Below are 26,560 nucleotides of genomic sequence, written 5' to 3'. Positions count from 1 at the left end.
GAACAATGGCACAGCAAACATAATTCAAAACATTTTTTTTCAGGTTAATTTAGAGTATCTAGAGCTATACTGAGTCAACTAATAGAGTTTCTTTAAAATGGTTGTGATTATGGTTATGGTATAATTTCTCTCGTGTAAAATCTTTGCCTTGTGGTTTTAATGATGTTCTGAAAATTCTGAGATAAACTTGTTTTATTCCTTTGTTGATTCACATTTCAGTAACGCATGTTTGTTTTTAGGGCAAATCCTGCTATTTTTATCATGGTGTACATAAAATTAGTGATCAACACACATTACAGACTCTTCAAGGAATGTGCAAAGCCTGGGATATAGAAGAACTTGTCAGCTTGGGGAAAAAACTAAAGGCATGTCCATATTACACAGCACGAGAACTAATAGAAGATGCTCACATAATATTTTGTCCTTACAACTATCTTCTAGATGCACAAATAAGGGAAAGTGTGAGTAACTATGTGAAAAGTAGAACTTTTCTTCTACTTATTGGAATGTAAATGATCAATGTGAAAGCTTTTAGATGTTTTACTTTTTACTTTATTTTTTGCTTTATATTTAATTTATGAAATGTATAAGCAGATTAGAGTACTGAAAACATACACTGAGGTGTATTAAAAACTGAATTTTAGATCTTATCACCTTAATGTCCAAGGTAATTAATACTTTTAAGGACCTAGTACTGAGTGGGATTTTGATGGGGTTTTTTCAGCCTATAATAGTGACATTTTGGGCTTGACAATTCTTTGTGGTGGTGATTTATCTTGTGTACTGTAGGATGCTGAGCAGCATCTCTGGTTTTATCCACTAGACACCAGGAGCACCCTTACAGCTGTCACAATCAAAAAGTCTCCAGACATTGCCAAATATAACCTGGGGGTGCAAAATTACCCCCAGTTGAGACCTAGTAATAAGTATCACTCCTCCTACTTATGAATGGTCAGAATTATTTTAAAACATTCATCTGAAGAATCTATAGTTTGAAGAACTTTGTGGGGAGAATATGTATACTATGTAAATTATGCTTTGTGAGCTTTTGCGAAAGGAAGTTTGGATATAGCATTTGTGTTTATTTGCATGGTTTGTCTTAAAACCATCCAGTTGTTACAGCATAAGAGAAAAGGTGAATAACTTGGGGGAGCCTGGGTGGCTCATTAGGTTAGTCATCCGACTCTTGATCTCCGCTCAGGTCTTGATCTCAGGGTTATGACTTTGTGCTCCATTAAAAAAAAAAAGCGAATAATTTGGTATATTCACCTGTTATTCCTCTCTTTAGATCTTACTGCACAACTCTCATTAGCTTTCTATTTTAAAATTAATAGGCATTATTATGTTTACTCTTTCTACTGTCCTACCTCTTATTTGGTTGCCTCTTAGCAAGGCCCCTTTCATTTGAGCCACTGTACCTATTAATGCCAGGTCAGTCTTCCTAATACTACTTTTATTACAGCTTTCTTCTGCTTCAAAATCTATTGCACTCTTGGCTCATGGGATAAAATCCATATTTCTTTTTTATTTTATTTAATTTTTAAAAATTTTTTAAATTTAAATTCAATTCATTAACACAGTGTATTATTAATTTCAGAGGTAGGGTTCAGCGAATCATCGGTCTTATATAAAACCCAGTGCTCTTTACATCACGTGCTATCCTTAATGTGCTCTCCTTAATGTCCATCACCCAGTTACCCCATCCGCCCCATTCCCCTCCCCTCCAGCAACCCTGTTTGTTTCCTATGACTGAGTCTCTTATGGTTTGTCACCCTCTCTGACTTCGTCTTCTTTTATTCTTCCTTCCCTTCCCACATGATCCTCTGTTCGGTCTCTTAAATTCCACATATGAGTGAGATCATATGATAATTGTCTTTTTCTGATTGGCTTAGTATAATACTTTCTAGTTCCATCCATGTCATTGCAAATGGCAAGATTTCATTTTTTTTTTTTGATGGCTGAGTAGTATTCCATTGTGTGTATATATACCACATCTTCTTTATCAATTCATCTGTCGATTAAAGTCCATGTCTCTTAAGCTTACTCTCAAGATGCTCAATAGTCTGGCTTGAATCTACCTTTTTGGACATCTCTGCTACAAACTCCCAACTTGGACCCTTCAAGAATTACCTCATAGTCCCCTGAGGATACCTTGTTCTTAACTGTATCTCTGCTTCTGATGATGCCTATATTGAAATGCCCCAACTCCCTTTGCTATCCAAATCCAAATTCTACTCACCTTTTATTTATTTATTTTGGGGGGGGCAGAGGGAGAGAGAGAGAATCTTAAGCAGACTCCATGCCCTGTGGGGAGCCTGACGTGGGGCTTGATCTCACAACCCTGGGATCATGATCTGAGCTGAAATGAAGAGTTGGATGCTTAACTAAGCCACCCAGGCAACCCTCTACTCATCTTTTAAACCCCAGTATATTTCCTATTCTTCCATGGTTCTTTTTCAGTCATTGTCAACTCTCTGTATATTTTTTCCTCCGAATAACTCACTGGCAATTGCTTTGTAACATTACTTTGTATAAGCCAGGACTCTTTCAGTTGCAAGTGACAGAAACCCAGCTTCAGTAGAGCTTAAGAAAAAATACTTGGCTGACTTCAGTGTGATGGCTTTATTCTCAGGCAGTTTCTTTCCAGTGGGAACAAAGATAACCACAAGCAGCCACCTAACCTGGAAAAAAGAACATAATCTTATATTCAGCACCCAAATTTCTCTGATTGGCCTACCTTGAATCTCATCTCCATTCTTGAACCTGTGACCACAGAGGGATGGAATACTTTAACTGACAAGCCTGGGTTCTGAGTCTATGGTGTGAGAGTGGTGATGTCCCTTAATTAACAGATGAACAGCTGCGGAAGAACAGTTCTCAAAATGAAGGGTTGTAGGAACAACTAAAATGAAACAGATACATGCTGTATTTATATTAGTATTTTGAGAGTCTTTTGAATCTTGTATAATTATTTTAGTTTTAAAGTTTTCTTTTTAACTCCCCTTTTAAAATTATGTTGGAGATTGTATAGTGAGATTTTTATACCCTTTTGTGTGGCCAGCTGTACCTTAATCCAGACTCAGTTAACTCATTTTGGTTGATAGATTCACAAAGTATTTTGAGAGTGAAAAATGGGAAACTATAATGTTGATATTTGTTAGCCTTAGTGCTTTAAAAGTTTTAGACCTAGAATCAGTTACTTAGATAATTATCCTTGCCATGTTGGCCTATAGTGTGAAGTTTTATTTATTTTATTTTATTTTATTTTTTTAAAGATTTTATTTATTTATTTGAGACAGAGAGAATGAGAGAGAGAGAGAGAGCACATGAGAGGGGGGAGGGTCACAGGGAGAAGCAGACTCCCTGCCGAGCAGGGAGCCCGATGTGGGACTTGATCCAGGGATTCCAGGATCATGACCTGAGCCGAAGGCAGTTACTCAACCAACTGAGCCACCCAGGCGCCTAGTGTGAAGTTTTAAATGCAGTATCTTGCTTACTGCTGTTAAGTCCATTTTACCGAATGTTTTACAGGAAAATTCTTTTGTCTTATAGATGGATATCAATCTAAAAGAACAGATTGTCATTTTAGATGAAGCTCATAACATTGAAGACTGTGCTCGGGAGTCAGCAAGTTACAGTGTAACAGAAGTTCAGCTTCGGTTTGCTCGAGATGAACTAGATAGTATGGTCAATAATAATATAAGGAAGAAAGACCATGAACCTCTGCGAGCTGTGTGCTATAGCCTAATTAAGTAAGAACATTTGTCTAACAATGTCATTTGTGCTGCCTTTGTATTAAAAACATGTTTTTTTATGCCATAGTATTTTAATTAGTAAACTTTGATCAGGCAACTTAGGAAATGGATTATTCCTTGCCTGTTAAACTTTTAGAAATAGGCCAGTCCAAACTTTTGTCTTGTTCAAAAGAATATAATAAATAATCGATTTTTAAATTGGTAATTGTGAATCTTATTTCTAATTTAACAGAATAATTTAACAGCCCATGTATGATGTGTATAGGACATTGGGCTGAACATAAACTAAAGATGATTTTAAGTAACATTTTAAAATTTTAGATTATGGCTTTAACTTATTGCTTTATCTTTCAGTTTGAGTAGGATTCTGGTTTGATGAATTTTAATCAAGATTTCACTACTTTAGTAGATTTAGTAATAGTTTTATTAAAGTTTACGTTGAATTCCTTTTTATTAGACATTAGGTTGTTGATCTAGAATCTCTTTATCTTAGATCTTGACCCTATATCCTATTCCATTTACTGCAGCAGTTTTGTTTCCTTCATAGTATAAAGGTTTTTTTGAATGTTATATAGTCACATGTTTGAACATAAAAGATATACAACTTTATGTTGTAAAAACTCCTTTCCACCCCATTCCCCATCTGCTTAGTTCCCCTCCTCCTGAATAAGTTTATCCTTCAGTGCATATTTATGAGCAATTCAGTGCATATATGAGCCAATATAGATACTTTCCCCTATTCCTCCATTTTTACCCAAATGATGGCATACTATACTTTCATTTCTTTTGTCTTCTCCATTTTTTTTTTAAGATTTATTTTAGAGAGAGTGTATATGCATGTGAGGGGTAAGGGCAGAAGGAGAGGGAGAGAGAATCTCTAGCGGACTTCCTGCTGAGCGCAGAACCTGACAATACAAGACTTGATCTCACAACCCTGAGATTATGACCTGAGTCAAAATCAAGAGTCAGACACTTAACTGACTGAGCCACCCAGGTGCCCCATTGTCATCTCTATTTTAAGCATAAAAATGTTATTTTTAAAGCCATTTTATTGAGGTATGATTGACATACACAAAGCTGTAAATATTTAATGTATAAAACTTGATGAGTTTGCGGCTAAGTACACATCCATGAAACTATCATCACAATCTATGCCATAAACATCACCTCTGAAAGTTTCCTTCTGCCCTCTGTATTATTTTTTTATAAGAGCACTTAATGTAAGATCTACCCTCTTTGCAAATTTTTAAGTATACTCTACAGTATTGTTAATTATTGGCACTATACTTTTACCTACATTTTCCTGTATCTTGCCTTTTTTCACTTAATATATTTTGGAGATGTTTCCATATCAAGATTTAGAAAGCTTTCTCAGTTTTAAAAAATAGTTGCCTAGAATTCTATTACATGGATGTACAATAATTTAACTAGCTTCTAATTAATAGGTATTGAGGTTTACAATCTTTTGCTGTTACATTGCTGTAATGAATAACTTTGAACATAAATTATTTCAAAATTACGGGAGTATATAGGAAAATTCTTAGAAATGGGATTGTTTGATCTACCTGTAATTCTGACAAGTATTTCTTAAATTTACACAATAAGTGAGCAGGTGGAGGACTAATTTATACTCTTGTGAGCAATGTATGACTGAATGAATGTTGTTTTTTTCTAGTCTGACGGGTGAAAAGTGGTATTCCAGTGCAGTTTTTACTTACATTTCTCTTAATATGATTGGTATTAAGCATTTTTTTAAAAGATTTATTTATTTTAGAGAGAGAGCGGGGTGGGGTGGGGAGAGGCAGAAGGAGAGGGAGACAGAGTCCCAGGCAGACTCCTCACTGAGCGTGGAATCCAATGTGGGGCTCAATCTCACAACCCTGAGCTGAAACCAAAGAGTAGGACACTTATCTGATTGGGCCACCCAAGTGCCCCAATATTAAGTATTTTAAAAGGCCACTTATATTTCCTTTTCTGTCAGCTGTCTGTTGACATCTCTGTCCTTTTTTTGGTTTTGTTACGATTCTTACTGATTTGTAGAAGCTCTTTGCAAATTAACCCTTTGCCTGTCTGTGATAAAAGTTGCAAATACATTTTCCCCTATTTTGCCATGTGCTTGTGTCTTTCCTTGTGGTATTTTTGTCATGTAGCAGTTTGTCATTTTTATTTCACAGCATAATTTGTTGAAAGAGTTGTCTATAGTTGCTAATTCTATTTTCTCACTTCCCAGTCTCTCCTCACTGATGTCAGTTGTGTTGTCTGCAGAATTCTACTAAAACTGTTCTTATCAAGGTCACCAATGATCCATATGTTGCAAAATCCAAAGGTTAATTTTCTGTTATCTTACTCAGCTTCTCAGCGTGTTGTTTGGGTATTGTGGACTCCCACCTCTATGAAAAATGTTTTTGGCTTAACTTCTGTGAAATAATGGAAAATACATACACATTGCTCTCTGTCACTGGTTCCTGGCACAGAGTTCCTAAAACCTTTGTAATTTCCTAAGTGATAAGAGCACTAAGAGCATGTTTGACTCCAGTTCCTGACAGAACTCTTAAATCCTTTGGGATTTCCTGGGTGCTAGGGCTGTCTTTTGTTCTAATGCAGTGGTGCTTAGTGGGCTCCTGGATGGGGGTGGTCACTAGAAAGACTAAACCATGATTAGAAGCTTAGAACTTTCAGGGGCGCCTGGGTGGCTCAGTTGTTAAGTGTCTGCCTTAGGCTCAGGTCATGATCCCGGGGTCCTGGGATCGAGCCCCACGTCGGGCTCCCTGCTCCACGGGAAGCCTACTTCTCCTTCTCCCACTCCCCCTGCTTGTGTTCTCTCTCTCGCTGTCTCTCTCTGTCAAATAAATAAATAAAATCTTAAAAAAAAAAAAAAAGAACTTAGAACTTTCAGCCCCCCGTTCCCTCTGGAAAGGGGAGAGGGAGTGGAGATTGAGTTGATAATAGATCATGCCTACGTGATGAAGCCAGGATTCAGAGAGCTTCCAGATTAGTGAACGTATTTATGTGCTTGGAGCATCCCACCTTTCCAGGGGCAGAAGCTCCTGTGCTCAGACCCTTCCAGACCTCTCCCCATTTATCTCCTCATCTGGCTATTTATCTCTATCCTTTATTATATAATAAATTGGTAAACATAAGTGTTTCCTGGAGTTCTGTGCATTGTTCTAGTAAATGATCACACCTGAGGAGGGGTCATGGGAACCTCAGCTTTATAATTGCTTGGTCAGAAGCACAGATGACATTTTGGACTTAAATGCTGGCATCTGAGGTGAAGAGGTGGGGAGGGCAGTCTGGTGATAACTGAATGCTTAGCCTGTGGGGTTTATGCTAACTGCAGTTAGTGTCAGAATTGAATTGAATCATAGGACACCCAGCTAGTGTCTTGGAGAATTGCTTAGTGCAAGGAAAAAAGAATCCCACATACATTTAGTGACCAAATGTGTCAGAAGTGAACTAGTGAGACAAGAGGAGACATATAGGAGTACTTTTTCCTAGACAGCCTCTATGAGACCTGATTTTCCTTCCTCATAGTTCATTCTTTCTCAGTTTCTTTTGATAGTTCTTATTCTGTTTGATGTCTAAATGTTGAAGTGCTTCAGGACTTGGTCCTGGGACCTCATTTCTTCTCTATCTCTGTACTTTGCCCAAATTACGTAACCGAGTACCATAGTAGTACTAGTAAGGCCTGAATCTGGTCTAGCCCAATCAATAATAAATCTAGATTCTAGTCTGTCTCTGGAATGCTATTTTCATATATCCAACTGTACTTTATTTATGTCTGTTTGGAATTTAATTTTCAACTTTACAAAACAAACTCCTTCCCTTCCCCTACCTACTCCCCCCAAATGCCCTGTCTTCCTTATCTAAGCAAACAGTACCAGCCAGTTCCTCAAATCTGTTATCCTTGATTACTGCCTCACACTGCCACCTGTATAGTATATCCCAAATCCTTCAATCTCATATCTATTATCCCAGAATCATCTCTCAACTAGAATTCTGTAACAGCCTCCAGCAGGTCTCTGCTTTCATTCTTGCCTTCTCCTATAATCCATTCTGGCTTAGAAACTGGAATCATCTTTTAACACTTAAAATAAATTTTCTCTCTCTCTCTCTTTTTAAGATTGTATTTATTTAGAGAGAGAGTGCACTAGTTGGGGAAAGGGTAGAGGGAGAGGAAGAGCGAGAATCTCAAACAGACTCTGCAAGCGCAGAGCCAGACCCCGGGGGTTGATCTCACGACCCTGAGGTCATGACCTGAGCTGAAATCAAGAGTCAAACGCTCAACGGACTTAGCCACCCAGGTGCCCCAGATTGTCTCTCTCTTATTTAAAATACTCCATTTAAGGGGTTCCTGGGTGGCTCAGTCAGTTAAGCATCTGACTCGACTTGGGCTCAGGTCATGATCTCAGGGTCATGGGATTGAGCCCCACATCAGGCTCTATGCTGGGTGTGGAGTCTGCTCAAGATTCTCTCTCCCTCTCCCTATGGTCCTCCCCACCTCCCTGCTCACAGGCTCACGTTCTCTCAATCAATCCAACATTTAAAACCTTCCCCTTTGCATTTTGAGTAGAATCCAGATTCCTTACCTTAGCTCAACATGATCTGATTCCTGCTTATCATCTAACATTGTTCTAACATTGTTCATAATGTTATTCCTTATTACCCATTGTGTTGCAATGACAGTGGCTTTCTGTCAGGTCTTTAAGCAAAATTTGTTTACTACTTCAGAATCTTTGCACTAGCTGTTGTTTCTGCTTGGAATTTTTTTTTTTTTTTTTCTGATCCTTTCATGACAGGGTACTTTTTGCATTCAATTGTTAGAATAAATGTCACCTCACAGAGAACTTCCTTGACATTCAAATTAAAATAGCAAGTAGACTACATTAAGCTAACTTATTTTCATTATATGACTTTTCATTACCTCATATTTTCTTGTTTCATTTATGTGTTTCTAAGTTTATTTTTCCCTTTAGTAGAATGTAATTTCCATGAGAATAAGGATCTTGCCTATTTTACTTATTGCTGTATTTCCAGTACCCGGTCCCAGTCCAGTGTCTGACATAATATAGGCATTTAAGTACTTACTGAATGTAAAAATGTGTATGTATACATAAAAATGAATATATTTTCTAGTAACTCTTTTTTGTCTTAATATGTAACACCTTAATTTCTTTCTTTTTTTTTTTTTTTTAAGATTTTATTTATTTATTTGAGAGAGAGAATGAGTTAGAGAGCATGAGAGGGGGGAGGGTCAGAGAGAGAAGCAGACTCCCTGCTGAGCAGGGAGCCCGACGTGGGACTCGATCCCGGGACTCCAGGATCATGACCTGAGCTGAAGGCAGTCGCTTAACCAACTGAGCCACCCAGGCGCCCTAATTTCTTTATTAGATTGTTTTATATTTCCTTTATTCACATTTGGGATCAGCTCCTATACCTGGTTCTCAGTTGGAAAGATAAAGTAAAGCAGTGTGAATCTAAAAAAACACAACTGGGAAATCACATGCATGTTTCTTTTTTCTGAATAAAAGCTTACTTTTTAGCTATGTAAGTGTTTATTATGTAATATGAAATGTGCGTGCATTTTAAAAGATGTCTTAATTCACATTTGTATCCTAAGAGCTTCAAGGAATATGATCAATGTATCACAGTTCTCTTTGTTTTGTTGAAATAGTGCATGTAAGGTTGATACTGGTTGATGGAATTGTTTTATTTTAGTTGGTTAGAAGCAAACTCTGAACATCTTATGGAAAGGGATTATGAATCATCCTGTAAAATATGGAGTGGAAGTGAAATGCTCTTAAATTTACACAAAATGGGCATCACCACTGCTACTTTTCCCATTTTGCAGGTAAGATTTTTTTTTCCTACCTGTGACATTTATTTAGTGAATTAGAGATGGTTTAACAGTGAATAAATTAATCCACACTTAAAAAACGGCAATTTAATTATTTTAAAATTTTATTATCTAAGTTTGTAATCTTTAACTAATGGTGTAAATTATGGATTGAAAAAGTAGCATTATTTAGTTTGAAAGAAATATGGCTTAAAGGAGTGAATTGTTTTGTTCAAATCTAAAAGAAGTAAATATTTTTAGGTTGTAAAATTATTTTGTTGGTTATAAAATTAAAAATTTGGAAGATAAAAAGATAAGTTCATTTTTTGTTCTCCTTAACTTAGAGGTTATAAACCTGGGTGGATAGAAATCATGAGCGGGCTGGAGGTTACGATGAATCTCATGAAATTGTATGTAAAATTTTATGAGTATGTACTTTTGTACCTTTTTCCGGATAGAGGCTTTCTGACTTATATTGTGAAAGGTTTTTTTTTTCCTTCCTCCAGATGAATGTTTTTCTTTTCTTTTATTATTATTTTTTATTTAAATTCAATTAGCCAACATATAGTACATCATTAGTTTCAGATGTAGTGTTCAGTGATTCATCAGTTGCGTATAACACCTAGTGCTTATTACATCACATGCCCTCCTTAATGCCCATCACCCAGTTACCCCATCCCCCCACGCACTTCCCCTTCTGCAACCTTCATTTTGTTCCTCAGAGTCAAGAGTCTCTCATGGTTTGTCTCCCTCTCTGATTTCTTCCTATTCAGTTTTCCCTCCCTTCCCCTGATCCTCTTTGCTATTTCTTATATTCCACGTATGAGTGAAACGTATGATAATTGTCTTTTTCTGATTGACTTATTTCACTTAGCATAATACCCTCCAGTTCCATCCACATCGATGTAAATGGTAAGTAGTCATTCTTTTTGATGGCTGAGTAATATTCCATAAGCCACATCTTCTTTATCCATTCATCTGTTGAAGGACATCTCGGCTCCTTCCACAATTTGGCTATTGTGGACATTGCTGCTATGAACACTGGGGCAGGTGCCCCTTCGTTTCACCACATCTGTATCTTTGGGGTAAATACCCAGTAGTGTAATTGCTGAGTTATAGGGTAGCTCTATTTTTAACTTCTTGTGGAACCTCCAAACTGTTTTCCAGGGTGGCTATCCCAACTTGCATTCCCACCAGCAGTGTAAGAAGGGTTCCCCTTTCTCCATATCCTCGCCAACATTTGTTGTTTCCTGTCTTGTTAATTTTAGCCATTCTAACTGGTGTAAGTGGTTTCTCATTGTGGTATTGATTTGTATTTCCCAGATGACAAGTGATGTGGAACATTTTTTCATGTGTCTGTTGGCATTTGTACATCTTCTTTGAAGAAATGTCTGTTCATGGCTTCTACCCATTTCTTGACTGGATTATTTGTTTTTTTGGGTGTTGAGTTTGATAAGTTCTTTATAGATCTTGGATACCAGTCCTTTCTCTGATATGTCATTTGCAAATATCTTCTCGCATTCCATAGGTTGCCTTTTAGTTTTGTTGACTGTTTCCTTTGCTGTGCAGAAGCTTTTTATCTTGATGAGGTCCCAGTAGTTCATTTTTTTTTTTAAGATTTTTTTTTAATTTTTATTTATTTGAGAGAGAGAATCAGAGACAGCACAAGAGGGAAGAGGGTCAGAGGGAGAAGCAGGCCCCCCGCCGAGCAGGGAGCCCGATGCGGGACTCGATCCCGGGACTCCAGGATCATGACCTGAGCCAAAGGCAGTCGCTTAACCAACTGAGCCACCCAGGCGCCCTCAGTAGTTCATTTTTGATTTTGTTTCCCTTGCCTTTAGAGACGTATCTTGCAAGAAGTTGCTGTGGCTGAGGTTGAAGAGGTTGCTGCCTGTGTTCTCCTCTAGGATTTTGATGGATTCCTGTCTCACATTTAGGTCTTTTGTCCATTTTGAGTTTATCTTGGTGTATGGTGTAAGAGAATGGTCCAGTTTCATTATTCTGCATGTGTCTGTCCAGTTTTCCCAGCACCATTTATTGAAGAGACTGTTCTTTTTCCATTGGATATTCTTACCTTCTTTGTCGAAGATTAGTTGACCATAGAGTTGAGGGTCCATTTCTGGGCTCTCTGTTCTGTTCCACTGATCTATGTGTCTGTTTTTATGCCAGTACCATGTCTTGATCACAGTTTGTAATGTAGCTTGAAATCAGGCATTATGATGCCCCCAGCTTTGGTTTTCTTTTTCAACATTTTCTGGTGATTCAGGGTCTTTTCTGGTTCCATACAAATTGTAGGATTATTTGTTTCAGCTCTGTGGAAAACGTCGATGGTATTTTGATAGGGATTACATTGAATGTGTAGATTGCTCTGGGAGGCATAGACATTTTAACAACATTTATTCTTACAATCCATGAGCATGGAATGTTTTTCCATCTCTTTGTGTCTTCCTCAATTTCTTTCATAAGTGTTCTGTAGTTTTTAGAGTACAGGTCCTTTACGTCTTCGGTTAGGTTTATTCCTAGGTATCCGTTTTTGGTGCAATTGTAAATGGGATCTACTCCTTAATTTCTCTTTATTCAGTCACATTGTTAGTGTATAGAAATGCAACTGATTTCTGTGCATTGATTTTGTATCCTGCCATATTGCTGAATTACTGTATGAGTTCTAGCAATTTTGGGGTGGAATATTTTGGGTTTTTCACATAAAGTATCATGTTATCTGCGAAGAGTGAGAGTTTGACTTCTTTGCCAATTTGAATGCCTTTTATTTCTTTTTGTTGTCTGATTGCTGAGGCTAGGACTTCTAGTACTGTGTTGAACAAAAGTGGTGATAGTGAACATCCCTGCCCTGTTCCTGACCTTAGGGGGGAAAAAAGCTCTCAGTTTTTCCCCATTGCGAATGATATTCGCTGTGGGCTTTTCATAGATGGCTTTTATGATAGTGAGGTATGTTCCCTTTATCCCTACATTGTGAAGAGTTTTAATCAAGAAAAGATGCTGTATGTTGTCAAATGTTTTTCTGCATCAATTGAGAGGATCATATGGTTCTTCTCTTTTCTTTTATTAATGTGATCTATCATGTTGATTTATTTGTGAATGTTGAACCACCTTTGCAATCCAGGAATAAAACCCACTTGGTCGTGGTGAATAATCCTTTTAATGTACTGTTGGATCCTATTGGCTAGTATCTTGGTGAGTATTTGGCATCCATGTTCATCAAGGATATTGGTCTGTAATTCTCCTTTTTGATGGAGTCTTTGGTTTGGGGATCAAGGTAATGCTAGCCTCACAGAATGAGTTTGGAAGTTTTCCTTCCATTTCTATTTTTTGAAGGAGCTTCATCAGAATAGGTATTATTTCTCTTTTAAATGTTTAATAGCATTCCCTGGGAAATCATCTGGCCCTGCACTCTTGTTTTTTGGGCGGTTTTTGATTACTGCTTCAGTTTCCTTACTGGTTATTGGTCTGTTCAGATTTTCTGTTTCTTTCTGTTTCAATTTTGGTAGTTTATAAGTTTCCAGGAATGCATCCATTTTTTCCAGATTGCCTAATTTGTTGGCATATAGTTACTCATAATATGTTCTTAAAATTGTCTGTATTTCCTTTGTGTTGGTCGTGATCTCTCCCCTTTCATTCATGACTTTATTTATTTATTTATTTATTTATTTATTTATTTTTAAAGATTTTATTTATTTATTTGAGACAGAGAGAATGAGAGACAGAGAGCATGAGAGGGAGAAGCAGACTCCCCGCCGAACAGGGAGCCCGATGCGGGACTCGATCCCGGGACTCCAGGATCATGACCTGAGCCGAAGGCAGTCGCTTAACCAACTGAGCCACCCAGGCGCCCTCATTCATGACTTTATTAATTTGGGTCTTTTCTCTTTTCTTTTGGATAAGTCTGGCTAGTGGATTATCGATCTTATTAATTCTTTCAAAGAACCAGCTTCTAGTTTTCGTTGATCTCTTCTGCTCTTTTGGTTTCTGTTTCATTGATTTCTGCTCTAATCTCTATTATTTCTCTTCACCTGCTGGGTTTAGGCTTTACTTGTTTTTCTTTCTCCAGCTCTTTTAGGTATAAGGTTAGCTTGTGTATTTGAGATTTTTCTAATTCTTTGAGAGAGGCTTGTATTGCAATGTACTTCCCTCTGAGGACTGCCTTTGCTATATCCCAAAGGTTTTGAAGAGATGTGTTTTCATTCTCATTAGTTCCATGAATGATTGAGTTCTAGTTTCAAAGCATTGTGGTCTGAAAAGGGGATGATCCCAGTCTTTTGGTACCGGTTGAGACCTGATTTGTGACCTAGGATGTGATCTATTCTGGAGAATGTTCCATGGGCACTAGAGAAGAATGTGTATTCCGTTGCTTTGGGATGGAATGTTCTGAATATATCCGTGAAGTCCATTTGGTCCAGTGTGTCATTTAAAGTCTTTATTTCCTTGTTGATCTTTTGCTTAGATGATCTGTCCATTTCAGTGAGGGGGGTGTTAAAGTCCCCCGCTATTATTGTATTGTTGTCAGTGTGTTTCTTTGCTTTTGTTATTAATTGCCTTATATAATTGGCTGCTCCCAATGTTAGGGGCATAGATATTTACAATTGTTAGATCTTCCTGTTGGATAGACCGTTTAAGTAGGATATAGTGTCCTTCCTCATCTCTTATTACAGTCTTTGGTTTAAAATCTAATTTGTCTGATATAAGGATTGCCACCCCAGCTTTCTTTTGGTGTCCATTAGCATGGTAAATGGTTTTCCACCCCCTCACTTTCAGTCCGGGGGTGTCTTTGGGTCTAAAATGAGTCTCTTGCAGACAGCATATTGATGGGTCTTGTTTTTTAATCCAGTCTGATAGCCTGTGTCTTTTGATTGGGGCATTTAGTCCATTCACATTCAGGGTAACAATTGAAAGATAGGAATTTAGTGCCATTGTATTGCCTGTAAGGTGACTGTTACTGTATATTGTCTCTGTTCCTTTCTGGTCTATGTTGCTTTTATTTATTTATTTATTTATTTATTTTTTAAAGATTTTATTTATTTATTTGAGAGAGAGAGAATGAGAGACAGAGAGCATGAGAGGGAGGAGGGTCAGAGGGAGAAGCAGACTCCCTGCCGAGCAGGGAGCCCGATGTGGGACTCGATCCCGGGACTCCAGGATCATGACCTGAGCTGAAGGCAGTCGCTTAACCAACTGAGCCACCCAGGTGCCCCTCTATGTTGTTTTTAGGCTCTCTCTTTGCTTAGAGGACTCCTTTCAATATTTCTTGTAGGGCTGGTTTCGTGTTTGCAAATTCCTTTAGTTTTTGTTTGTCCTGGAAGCTTTTTATCTCTCCTTCAATTTTCAGTGACAGCCTAGCTGGATATAGTATTCTTGGCTGCATATTTTTCTCGTTTAGTGCTCTGAATACATCATGCCAGTCCTCTCTGGCCTGTCAGGTCTGTGTGGATAGGTCTCTTGCCAATCTAATGTTTCTACCATTGTAGGTTACGTGTTTCTTCTCCCAAGCTGCTTTCAGGATTTTCTCTTTGTCTCTGAGACTCGTAAGTTTTACTATTAGATGTTGGGGTGTTGACCTATTTTTATTGATTTTGAGAGGGGTTCTCTGTGCCTCCTGGATTTTGATGCCTGTTTCCTTCCCCAAATTAGGGAAGTTCTCTGCTATAATTTGCTCCATTATACCTTCTGCCCCTCTCTCTCTTTCTTCTTCTGGGATCCCAATTATTCTAACGTTGTTTCATCTTTCGGTATTGCTTATCTCTCGAATTCTGCCCTCCTGATCCAGTAGTTGTTTATCTCTCTTTTTCTCAGGTTCTTTATTTTCCATCATTTGGTCTTCTATATCACTGATTCTCTCTTCTGTCTCATTTATCCTAGCAGTTAGCACCCCCATTTTTGATTGCACCTCATTAATAGCCTTTTTGATTTCAATTTGGTTAGATTTTAGTTCTTTTATTTCTCCAGAAAGGGTTTCTCTAATAACTTCCATGCTTTTTTCAAGCCCAGCTAGTATCTTTAAAGTCATGATTCTGAACTCTAGATTCGACATCGTACTAATGTCCATATTGAGTAGGTCCCTGGCTGTCAGTACTACCTCTTGTTCTTTTTGTTGAGGTGATTTTTTCCATCTTGTCATTTTGTCCAGAGGAGAATAGATGAATGAGAGAACAAAATGCTAACAGGATAACAACGTCCCCAGAAAATGTACTCTAAACAAATCAGGAAAGACCTGAAGCTGGGGGAAAAGAAAGGGAGAGAAAGAAAAAAGAAAAAGATAAAAACAAACAAAAACAGAACAAAACAAAAAAAAACAATATGATCACATATGATCAGGCTGGTGCATAGATCAGTGCCACACACTAGATTTTGGGTGTATTTTGGTCTGTTGGAAGAAGTGCCTCCCAAAATTTTAAAGAAAGAAAAACTTATATATGTACAAAAATAAGGGTTGATATGATGAAGGGATGGAACATGACTGTAAAGATGAAAATTATAAAAAATTTTTTAAAAGGGATTGATAAGTTTGAAAAAAGAAAGGATTTAATAAAAAAAGAAAAAGAGAATGTGATCAGACAGGAGAGTAGAACAAAGCCATACACTAGAGATTTAGGGTATATTTTGATCTGTTAGAAGAAACTGTATCTCAAAATTTTAAAGAGAGAACAACTTATTTATATATGCCAAAAATAAGGGTAACTACTATGAAGGGATAGAATATGACTCTAAAAATGAGAAATAGGGCGCCTGGGTGGCTCAGTTGGTTAAGCGACTGCCTTCGGCTCAGGTCATGATCTTGGAGTCCCGGGATCGAGTCCCGCATCGGGCTCTCTGCTCGGCAGGGAGTCTGCTTCTCCCTCTGACCCTCCTCCCTCTCATGCTCTCTGTCTCTCATTCTCTCTGTCTCAAATAAATAAAAAAATAAAAAATAAAAAAATAAAAATGAAAAATAAAAATGTTTTTAAAAAAGGGATTGATAAGATGTTGGTTGAAAAAGGGAAAAAGAAAAATTCAAAAAGAAAAAAAGACAGTTAAAAAAAATTAACTTTGAAAGACTAAAGAATCATGGGAAATGGGAAAAAAGCCATAGATTCTATGTGCAGTATTCCCCTAGCGCTGGAGTTCTGCCGTTCTCATTGATCGGTAAAGTTGGTCTTGGCTGGCTGTTTTCTCTGATCTTCTGGGGGAGGGGCTTGTTGCCGTGGTTCCCAAATGTCTTTGCCGGGGGCGGAATTGTCCCACCCTTGCCGCTCAGGGCTAAGTAACCTACTCGGGTTTGCTCTCGGGAGCTTTTGTTCCCTGCAAGCCTTCAGTACAGCTTTGGAGGTCGAAAGTGAAAATGGCGGCCTCCCAATCTCCACCCCAGAGGAGCCGAGAACTCGGGCCCCACTCCTCAGTGAGCCCCCAGAGAAAAGCAGTCAATCACTCCCGTCTCCCCGGTCTCCGGCCGCAGTCCGTGCTCACCTGGCCTGTGACTGAGCGTTTCTATCTCTGGCACCTGACCCCGTGTGGAGTCTCCAACCCAGCAGATCCCTGTGGTGCACTCCCGCGCCGCTCCTCCTGGGGGAGGAAGGGGAGTCTCGCCGGATCTGCTGCTTGTTGGGTCCCCACTACTGGAGGAGCAGTGGCCCGACTGTGCCGCAGATCACAGTTTATGGCAACCCCGATTTGAGAGCCCATGCCTCGTCTCTGTCTCTGCAGCTGGCTTCCCCACTCCGATACCTGGGAGCTCTGCCGCACTCAGGCACCCCCGGTCTTTCTGTGACCCTGAGGGTCCTGAGACCACTCTGTCCCACGAGGTTTCCAACCCCCTCTTATCCACTGGAGTGATGTCCCTCAGCGGAGCCGACTTCTAAAAGTTCCACATTTGTGCTCCGCGGCTCTATCACTTGCCAGAAGCGGCCGTCGGAGGCCCCCTCCCCCACCGTCTATCCTCCCAAATATCGCCTCGGATTCACCTTCTCCGCACGTCCTACCTTCCAGAAAGTGGTCGCTTTTCTGTTCAGAGAATTGTTGCTATTCTTTTCTTCGATCTCCTGTTGGGTTTGTAGGTGTTGAGAATGGTTGGTCCCTATCCAGCTGAATTCCTGAGACCAGATGAAATCCAGGTCTCCTACTCCTCCACCACCTTGCTCCGCCCTCCCCTCATGTCTTTTTATGGCTTGATGGCTTATTTCTTTTTATTGCTAAACAATATTCATTGTATGTATGCACACCATTTCTTTATCCTTTCACCTACTATAGGACATACTGGTGGCTTCCACGTTTGGGCAGTTCTGAATAAATTTGTTATAAACATTTGTGTGTATATTTTTGTGTGGTTGTGCTTTCTTCTATTTGGGTAAATACTTAGTACAATTACTGTATCGTATGGTAAGACTGTTTTTAGCTGTGCAAGAAACTGCTGTCTTCCAAAGTGGCTGTGCTGTTTTACATTCCCATCGTCAGTGAATGAAGGTTCCTGTTATTATCCATCCTTGCCAACATTTGGAATTGTCAGGGTTTTGAATACCAACCATTCTAATAGATAAGTAGTAGTATCTTATTATTTTAATTTACAATTCCCTAATGACATTTGATGTGGAACATCTTTTCACAAGTTCCTTTGCCATCTATATATCTTATTTGTGAGATGTCTCTTCAAATCTTTTGCCTACTCTTCAGTTGGGTTCTTTGTCTTCCTGTTGTTGAGTTTTACGTGTTCTCTGTATATTTGGCATAAAAGTCCTTCATCAGATACGTGTTTGCAGATAGATTCTTCCAGTCCGTGACTTTTCTTTTCATTCTGTTAACAGTGTCTTTTATGGAACATAAGTTTTTAGTTTTGACAAAGTTCAGCTTACCAGTTTTTTCTTCAATGGACCATGCTTTAGGTGTTGTGTCTAAAAACTCACCACGGAACCTGAAGTCACTTAGATTTTCTTCTGTCTTCTAAAAGTTTTAGAGTTTTCATTTTACATTTAGGTCTGTGGTCCATTTTTAGTTAATTTTTGTGAAAGACAGAAGGTCTGTATCCAGATTCATTTCTTTGCATGTAGATGTCCAATTATTCTATCACCATTTGTTGAAAAGATCACCCTTCTCCATTGGATTGTCTTTGCTCCTTTGTTAAAGATAGTTGACTATATCCTTGTGGGTCCATTTTTAGGCTCTTTATTCTGTTCCATTGATTGATTTTCCTGTTCCTTTACTAATACCACACTATCTTGATTACTATAGATTTATAGTAAGTCTTGAAGTCGGGTAGTATCAGTTCTCTGACTTTCTTCTGTATTGTGTTGATTATTCTGGTTTGTTTCTTTCCAAATTAACTTTAGACTCAGTTTGTCAATATCCACAAAGTAACTTTCTGGAATTTTGATTGAGATGGCATTAAATCTATAGATCAAACTAGGAAGAAGTAACAACAAGAAGAAGAATTTCTCAACAATATTGAATCTTCCTATCTATGAACAGAGAGTATCTCTCCATTTGTTTGGATCTTTGATTTCTTTTATCAGAGTTTTGTAATTTTCCTCATATGGACTTAAAGAGGTTTTTGAACCAAAACAGGAACTATGGCTACCATGATCACCACTAGCATTCTGGGCATATGAATATTGAAAATGTATTTTAATTGGATTATACTTATAATTTTTGCCCTGCATTTTTTAAAATGCAATGTAGTAGTGTAAGTATTGTCCATATTATGACACCTTTCCCTGATTTTTTACATAAACTTTACATTTTAAAGGTGAGCTGTATACTTATGACTAGTGCATTATATATATTATAATTTAATAAAAATGTACAAATAAATATATGTCAAAGGAAAAAAACTTAGAAAATACGAAAGGCACAAAGAAAAAAGAAAACTCATCAACTTAAAGATGATCATTATTAACTTTTAGATTTATATCCACGTATTTTATTTTATGCATATATTTACCTGACATAGATTTCTGATATGATGCATATTTCTTTGCAGCCTCTTTTCATTTAATGTTATGAGTACTTTTTTTTTTTTTAAGATTTATTTATTTCAGAGAGAGTGCATGTGCCAGCAGTGGGGAGGGAGAGAGGGAGAGAATTTCAAGCCTACTCCCCACTGATCATGGAGCCTGTCAGGAGCTTGGTCACAGGACCCTGAGATCAAGAGTGGGGTGCTTAAATGACTAAACCACCCCGGTGCCCCTATAAGTACTATTTTAATAGATTCTTTCACATGATTTTTACTCTTTTAAATATTTATTTATTAGAGAGAATGGGGGCTGGTGGGGGAGAGAGCAGAGGGAGAAGGAATCTTAAGCAGATTCTGCACTGAGCATGGAGCCCATGCAGGACTCCCAAATCACGACCCTGAGATCACAACCTGAGCCCAAACCAAGAATTGGAGCCTTAACTGACCGAGCCACCCAGATGCCCCTTTCACATGCTTTTTAATTGCAGTGTAGCATTTTTGTGAGTGCACATATTCTAAATAACTTGATTAATCTGGCATTTGAAATCTAGGTTGTTGCCAGCTTACCCAGAATAAGAAACAATTCTGTTATGAACATCCTTGTAAATATATCTTTGTGTATTTTGCTATTTCCTTTATATATTCTAAATACTAATTCTTTGTTGCTTATTGCATTGCATGTATATTCTTGTGTCTTGTGGTTTATTTATGGAGTATTTTTCTGGAAGTTTATTTTAGTGCATTAAAATTTATTAGTGTTTTTTCTTTTATGAGCTGTATTTGAGTTTAAGCAGTCTTTCCTTATCTTGTGCTACATTTTCTAAAATTGTTATTTTTTCCTTGATAAAATCAGCTGAAGATTCATTTTTGTTTACATTGTGAGGTTGGGAATCCATTTTATTTCCTGCATGGATCATCTTCTCAGCATCATTTACTAAATAGTTCATTTCTTTCTGATTTGTAATGACATTCCTGCCACATACCTGATTTTCATTTATTTTTGAATTTCTGGACTTTGTTCTGTGACCTAAACTCGTATTTGTTAATTACTCTAGCATGAGAAAAATGCTGATACATGGTAGTGCATATTTCCTCACTTTGTTCTTTTCCTTTGGGATGATCTTGGCTGAATTTTAGAATTAGCTTGTAAACTTCCATGAAAAATTCTGTTGGAATTTTGGTTGGAATTTCACTGAATTTAGGAAGAATTGATGTATTTATAATACGGGAGTTTTCCCATTCACAAACAACATGTATAAAGTTCTTCATTTATTATATCCTATATCTGTTAATAAAATTTTATGATTTTATTTTTAAAAGTCTTAGGTGTTTTGGATAGATTTATTCCTAAGTAAGTTAATGTTTCTGTTTCTTTTTCAAATGGTACCTTTAAAAAATTGCATTTTCTAGTTGTTATTGCTGTATAAAAATGGTAGTGGATTTTTATTTATCTTGTAACCAATCACTTTGCTGAACTATCTTACAGGTTTGTCTATGGATTCTTAAATTTTCCGTGTAATTATACTGTTTATAAGTAATGACTATTTTCTTTCTTTCCAACTCCATCACATTCTATTTATTTCTTTGTTGGCGTAAACTTCCAGTGCATTGTTTATCACAGGCAGTGAAACATCCTGGTCTTATTGCTACTTAAAAGAGACTATATTACTAGTCTTGCATCATTTAGTAATGTCACCCAGATGCCCCTTTCACATGCTTTTTAATTGCAGTGTAGCATTTTTTTTTATTAACAGCTTGATTGAAATTTAATTCACATGCCATAAAATTTACCCTCTTATAGTATACAATTCAGTAGTTTTTAGTATAGTCACAGAATTATGCAACTGTTACTGCTATCTGACTTCAGAACATTTATTAAAACTTACGAGCCACATGAAAACAAATGAGCCAGTTAGTATACATTTGTATTTAGCATGTATTGTTTCCTTGAGTCGTTTAAAATTTTTTGCTTGTCATACAGTCATATTATTCTCATCATTGGAATACTACCTGGGAGTAATTCAGGCATTTAGGTGGCATATCAACCTTTGTAAGCTCTTTGGAAAAACCATTTGGTGCGTTTTTATTTAGTCCTTTTGTTTGTTTGTTTTTAAAAGTAAGCTCCATGCCCAACATAGGGCTTGAACTCACAACCTTGAGATCAAAGGTTGCAGGCTGTACCAACTGAGCCAGCCAGGCGTGCCTAGTTCATTACTTTTGAAGGGCACTAAATAATACCCTGATTGCCTGAAGAAGTAATGAACCTCCTAAATGTATAACTTACTGTTAAAGTGTCTTTGACTCTGAAGAGAATTTAGGAATATATGGGAATCTGTCTGTCTATCTATCTATCATTTTTAACAAGTGATAATTTATTAAAAAGGTTGATTTAAGCATAAACACTAGGAAAAAGTAAATAAAAAGTAAATGTTAGAAAAGAAAGGAAATATAGTATACTATATATGGGTTAGCTATAACAATGTATATATAATCACAATTTTGTTAAAAATATTGACTTAGTTAAAAATTATGATATAACTATTGTGAGAATGGGTAAGTAAAATGCATGTTTGGTGGTTTAAGAGACTTAAAGATGTACTTTTGTGTAGGGTTCTAGGGACTATGTGGGAATTTAAAACATAGTACTTGTATATTAATAGTGTTTGCCTAAAATTTCAGTGTATATTTCATTTGGGTTTTATAATTTTAAGAAGTTTGTTTTCCTCTTCTTCCCATTTCCTGCAATGTACTTAATAATGGTAATTTCTTATAGGGACATTTTTCTGCTGTCCTTCAAAAAGAAGAAAAAGTCTTACCAATGCATGGTAAAGAGGAGGCAAGAGTAGTACCGATTATTAGTGCTTCAACTCAAATAATGCTCAAAGGACTTTTTATGGTGTTTGACTATCTTTTTAGGCAAAATAGCAGGTTAGTAAATACATATGATTTGTATTTTCCCTCTTAAAAATATTAGTTTTATTGGGTGCTAGCATGTGTTTAAGTTGTGCAAGTACCTAGGCTCATTGTAAAGAAGTGGTATAAAATATTGTTCTTACTTGTTGGTACAGACTTAGATATATTGGAATTAGTCTTTATTAATGAAAATGAGTATTAAAATAAAAAAGTATATATATATATATATATTTTTTTTAAAGATTTTATTTATTTATTTGACAGAGAGAGACATAGCGAGAGCAGAAACACAAGCAGGGGGAGTGGGAGAGGGAGAAGCAGGCTTCCCGCAGAGCAGGGAGCCCGATGTGGGACTCGATCCCAGGACCCTGGGATCATGACCTGAGCCGAAGGCAGACGCTTAACGACTGAGCCACCCAGGCGCCCCAAAGTAGATATATTTTAAATACATTTTATTAATGCAGTATTAAGTTTGTATAAATTTATTTTTATAATTTATATTGTATAATTTATACAATGTATTATATATTATAATTATACATTAAATTGTATGTGACTGAACTTAAACATTTAGGTTTTAAGGACAGTTTTAGATATGTTTCTTCCAGTGTCAGAAAGTCTCTTATTACATAAAGCCTCTATTTAGTGAAACGTGGAAAATGAGAAACAGTTAACTCCCCTCACTCAATCCCTTATTAAATTATAATACTATCTGGTTCCAATTTTTTTATGGTAAAACATACATACATAACATAAAATTTACTCTTTTAACCATTTTAAGTGTACATTTTAGTAGCATTAAGTATATTCACATCACTACTATCCATTCACAGAACTTTTTCAGGAGCTCTATACCCATGAAACAATAGTTCCCATTTCCTTCTTCTCATAACCTCTGGTAACCTCTTCTCTTTCATCTCCATGGGTTTGCCCCTTTTAGGTTATCTCCTATAAAGTGGAATCATACAATATTCGTTCTTTTGCATCTGGCTTATTTAACTTAGTACAATGTTTTCAAGGTTCACCCATGTTTTTGTAATATATATCAGAATACCATTCTGTTTTATGGCTGAATATTATCAGATTCCATTGTATGTATGTACCATAGTTTGTTTATCCTTTGTTATGTTGATGGACATTTGGATTATTTTCACCTTTTGTCTATTGGGAATAATGCTACAGTGAATATTGATATACAAGTATTTGTTTGAGGGGCGCCCGGGTGGCTCAGTTGTTAAGTGTCTGCCTTTGGCTCAGGTCATGATCCCAGGGTCCTGGGATCGAGTCCCACATCGGGTTCCCTCCTCGGCGGGAAGCCTGCTCTCCCTCTCCCACTCCCGCTGCTTGTGTTCCTGCTCTCGCTGTCTCTGTCTCTGTCAAATAAATAAATAAAATCCTTTAAAAAACAAACAAACAAAAAAACCACAAGTATCTGTTTGAGTCCCTGCTTTCAATTCCTCCAGGTAAATACCTGCAGTGTGGAATTTCAGGGTCATATGGTAATTCTGTATTTAACTTTTTGAGGAATCAACATACGATTTTCCCATTTTAAATTCCCATAGTTAATGCACAACATTTCTAGTTGCTCGACATCCTTGCCAGTACTTGTTGTTTCTCACTTTTGGGATAATAGCCATCCTAATGGGTATAAAGTGGTATTTGCTTATAGTTTTTATTTACTCCACCCTCCACTAATGGCTAGTGATGTTGAGCATCTTTTCATGTTCTTATTGTCCATTTGCATGTCTTCATTGGAGTAATGTCTGTTCACATCCTATGCCCATTTTTGAATTGGGTTGTTTTTTGTTGTTGTTGAGTTGTAAAAGTTACCTATATATTCTGCATATTAATCCTGTATCAGATATATGTTTTACACATATATCCCATTGTGTGGGTTGTCTTCTCACTCTCTGATAGTGTCCTTGGATGCACAAAAGTTTTTTTGTTTTTTTGTTTTTTTGTTTTTTTTTATATGACAGAGGGAGACACGGCGAGAGAGGGAACACAAGCAGGGGTAGTGGAGGAGGGAGAAGCAGGCTTCCTGCGGAGCAGGGAGCCCGATGCGGGGCTCAATCCCAGGACACTGGGATCATGAGCTAAGCCGAAGGCAGACGCTTAACCATCTGAGCCACCCAGGCGCCCCAAAGTTTTTTAATTTTGATGAAGTCCAGTTTATTTTTTCTTTTGTTGCTTGTGCCTTTGGTATATACAAAAAATATGGCCAAATCTGGTATCATTAAGATTTTCCCCTATGTTTTCCTCTAAATGTTTTATAGTTTATAGCTCTCAGTACTTTTATAAAATTCTCTCCAAGGATTATAGGGTCCCTGACTTGAACTTTGAGATCTGATCTCTCTAGGGGTGAAATTAACAGTCAGTATTATTGTGAGGACATGGTGGAGAACACCATATTTTATTCTCTTTAAGCTGAAATGTGCATAGCCTTTTTTGTGTGTGTGTGCATAGCCTCTTATTGAAAGAAATTATAAGTTGGATGGGATCACAGAGATCAATACCTTCATTAAAAGTTAATGAAGACTGAAACCCATATTTTAAAGGAACTTAAAATTTATAATTAGTTTTCTAAACTTTTAAAACTTTCAGTAAAAATTCTTTCCATTTTCTCATGTAATAAAAAAGTATAATGCACTGTTTAGCTTCTTTAAGGAAAACTGTTATCTATTTTGTGACTGATAATGTAATACAGAGTGCAAAGAGCTCTAGACTAGGAGTTAGGAGACCTGGATTTTAATTCTGGTTTTGCCATGATTAATATATTGTTCGAACATAGGGATGGGAAATGGCAAAGGATGGATATTTAGATAATATCTAACCTCTGTAAGAGGAAGTTGATTGTAAGATTTAATGGCTCATTTTCTATCAGAATTACTGAATTTAATTAGCGGTGGGGGTTGTTGGTGGGGAAGATGGTATCTTTGAGTGAGAAGATACCAGGACTATCGATTTAGTTTTAGTTTAATCAGTTTTTATATTGTATGTAGCTGGGACATTATGTGTTTCATAAAGTTTTGCCATTTAATTGCCATTTTATTTTCATCCAGATTTGCCGATGATTATAAAGTTGCTATTCAACAGACTTATTCTTGGATAAATCAGATTGATACTTCAGATAAAGATGGATTCTTTGCTCTGGCAAAAAATAAGAAACGTTCAAGACAGAAAATTGCAGTTCATGTGCTAAACTTTTGGTGCTTAAATCCAGCTGTGGTAAGCCTGTCATGTTGTAAATGAAAATTCTGTCATCTTGCTCAATACCAACAATTAAATATGTTTTACTCTTGTAAAGATGTATCTAATATTGTTTCCTTTTAGGCCTTTTCAGATATTAATGGCAAAGTTTGGACAATTGTTTTGACATCTGGGACATTATCACCAATGAAATCCTTCTCATCAGAACTTGGTGTTACATTCACTATCCAACTGGAGGCTAATCATGTCATTAATAACTCACAGGTTAGTATGTTTTTTGAAGGCTCTCAGTCTTTTTACCTCAATATAATTTTATATGAAGAAAATTAAAAGGTACCTGAAATACTAACAGATCCTGATAGGAAATTCAACATTTTAGCTTTAGAATAAAAGAAAAATCTGTCAGCTGTTTGGCAGTGTCAACAAAAGGAAATACTGATAAATAGCATTCCTTCAGCTCATTGAGTAAAAATACACACTTTAGATGCAAAGTTTATATTGCAGTTTCTTCATTTAAGTATATTTTAGGCTTTTAAAAATGAGAATTAAAAACAAAACAAAAATTTAATGTCTTTACCATAGTTCCTATTGCATAATTATTTGTTCATTTGTTTCTCTTTTCCAACAGACAGTGGTATATCCTTATTCTTCTTTTTATGTCCCCATTCTTCCAGTGCACCTGGATTAATACTGGGCATTAGTTAATTAGCAAGGGTTCAGCATGTGTTTGAATATCTGAAATGAATTAAAAGTACTTTCATGGGCGCCTGGATGGCTCAGTTGGTTAAGCGACTGCCTTTGGCTCAGGTCATGATCCTGGAGTCCCGGGATGGAGTCCCGCGTCGGGCTCCCTGCTCGGCGGGAAGCCTGCTTCTCTCTCTGCTGCTCCCCCTGCTTGTGTGTGCATGCTTTCTC

General features: G+C 37.1%; 1 protein-coding gene across 2 annotated transcripts in view; it reads left to right on the top strand.

Moving 5' to 3' along the window:
* Nucleotides 1–26,560, top strand: part of BRIP1 (BRCA1 interacting helicase 1) — a 195,103-nt gene that overhangs the window by 68,805 nt on the left and 99,738 nt on the right. For both annotated transcript variants that reach the window (XM_064583715.1, XM_064583714.1), the window contains exons 8-13: nt 240–461; nt 3,553–3,752; nt 9,474–9,606; nt 22,296–22,450; nt 25,498–25,663; nt 25,769–25,909. In XM_064583715.1, coding sequence (XP_064439785.1) covers nt 240–461; nt 3,553–3,752; nt 9,474–9,606; nt 22,296–22,450; nt 25,498–25,663; nt 25,769–25,909 — 1,017 coding nt within the window. The remainder of the gene's footprint in view (nt 1–239; nt 462–3,552; nt 3,753–9,473; nt 9,607–22,295; nt 22,451–25,497; nt 25,664–25,768; nt 25,910–26,560) is intronic.

The sequence above is a fragment of the Mirounga angustirostris genome, unplaced genomic scaffold (genome assembly GCF_029215605.1).
Source record: "Mirounga angustirostris isolate CCGP_5_RB_7025 unplaced genomic scaffold, mMirAng1.0.hap1 SCAF_17, whole genome shotgun sequence".
Lineage (NCBI taxonomy): Eukaryota > Metazoa > Chordata > Mammalia > Carnivora > Phocidae > Mirounga > Mirounga angustirostris.
This window is presented reverse-complemented; position numbering and strand designations above follow the sequence as displayed.